This window comes from Cyprinodon variegatus, unplaced genomic scaffold, assembly GCF_000732505.1.
Source record: "Cyprinodon variegatus isolate N-32 unplaced genomic scaffold, C_variegatus-1.0 Scaffold424, whole genome shotgun sequence".
Lineage (NCBI taxonomy): Eukaryota > Metazoa > Chordata > Actinopteri > Cyprinodontiformes > Cyprinodontidae > Cyprinodon > Cyprinodon variegatus.
The window spans coordinates 162,886-164,455 of NW_015150877.1; the positions used below are offsets into that span (position 1 = coordinate 162,886).

Genomic DNA, 1,570 nt, shown 5'->3' on the forward strand with positions numbered 1-1,570 from the left:
TGGTAAACAAGATTATTTGGCAATGGAATTAGCATTTTTACTCCTAGAATAAGATTGATAGATAATTTCCACTTGAAATAAGACAATGCAATTGTTTCTTCTTATATTAAATGTAAATGATCTTGTCCCATTGGCAAAGCGTTTCACTTACCTCAATAGAACAAAAATAAAAATAAACTTCTTTTAAGAAGAAATTACTTATTTAGATTCACATTTTTGCAGTGTATGACTGATACACCTCAACTAAAGGTCCTGAAAACTGGAAAAGTTGGCTTTAAAGCCTTATGAAACTCTCTTTGTTGTATGTCTGTCAGTGTGTCTATTAGACCTACTATCCTGCAACGCTTTAACTTATTGGCCTGTTTTAATATTTTTTTTTCATCCTTTTGAATTACTTTTTATTTGTATCAGTAAATGCGTTGTAGAAAAAGAATTTCTTCCTTATTGGTAGCGAACTTTTATTTTGAAAGTCCCCAGCGGATGTGATGTCTGTAAACTCGCGTGACTTGGCGCAGTCTCGGAGAGGATCTCATTCTGTTCAGGTTAGGGCTCCTGTTGGAGCACCGATAGGAACGCGACCGTCGCCGTGGCCCAAAACTCGCTGGAAAACATCACGGAATTGCCCCGCCGCACATCTGGAGAGGAAGACCGACGATTATTAACGTCCCCCGGAGCTTAGATAAGACCCGAACCGATGACTCTGGTCGCAGTGATTGAACCGGACCGAACCGCGCGCCTCTAACGTGGGTCCGTTCGGACTGGACCCGCTCACGGTCACAGGTTGCTAGCGGAGTTGAGGCTAACTGAGCTAGCCTGGTTAGCAGGCAGGGGAAGGGGGGGCTGCTGGATTTAACCTGAAAAAGCTCGGTGTGGAGTGTGCTGGAGACCCCGTTCATGATGAGGTTTTCTCCGGCTGGTTTATCCAGTTGGCCGGCTGCTAGCATCGGCTGACTGCAGCCTAACGGCAGAGCTGCTCTCCTTCCTCCGGATTAAAGCGTTTTTTCTTTGAAAGGTGAACTTTTTCTCCCCCAGAGAGCTCCAACCCAGCCTCCTCTACTATACTCTGTTGGAGATAGATACATAAACACCCTGAAAGGGTTTTATCTTTGTTTTTCTTTACTGAAAGAGGTAAAAATAAAAGTTTTGTTTGGAGGTTGAGGAGGATTTTTTTCCGTGGAAAAATGGATTCGGGTATAGAGAAGGAATGCAGCGCCTTGGGAGGGCTTTTCCAGCTCATCATGAACGACATGAAGGTAATTATATATTAACTGTTTCCCCTGCTTTATTATAACGCCTTTATCTCGGTCACATTACTGTATATAAGTTAAAGATAAAAAAACAAACATAAATTTGTTGATTTGAAGGTTTGAAGTGGAGCTATCTAAGGCTCTCCCCCAGAGTGTCATTGGCTGTGGGGCGCTCAAAACCATTTATAGTAATAATAATTAATTGAACTTAACCCCCAAACTGCTGGCTAGATGGAGCAGGGACCCTTAATTATATATATTTTATGAAACTGTTTTCTATCAAACTGGTCCTATAGTCGCTCTGTTACAGATGGAGTAATGTA

At 42.0% G+C, this 1,570-nt stretch overlaps 2 protein-coding genes across 2 annotated transcripts in view; one reads left to right on the forward strand and one right to left on the reverse strand.

The window, feature by feature from the left end:
• LOC107093433 overlaps window positions 1–944 on the reverse strand; it is a 19,403-nt gene extending 18,459 nt beyond the window's left edge. The window contains exon 1 of the mRNA XM_015388482.1: window positions 773–944. Coding sequence (XP_015243968.1) covers window positions 773–944 — 172 coding nt within the window. The remainder of the gene's footprint in view (window positions 1–772) is intronic.
• Window positions 530–1,570, forward strand: part of LOC107093445 (metastasis suppressor protein 1-like) — a 59,069-nt gene continuing 58,028 nt past the window's right edge. Inside the window, exon 1 of the mRNA XM_015388493.1 lies at window positions 530–1,253. Coding sequence (XP_015243979.1) covers window positions 1,182–1,253 — 72 coding nt within the window. The 5' untranslated portion in view covers window positions 530–1,181. The remainder of the gene's footprint in view (window positions 1,254–1,570) is intronic.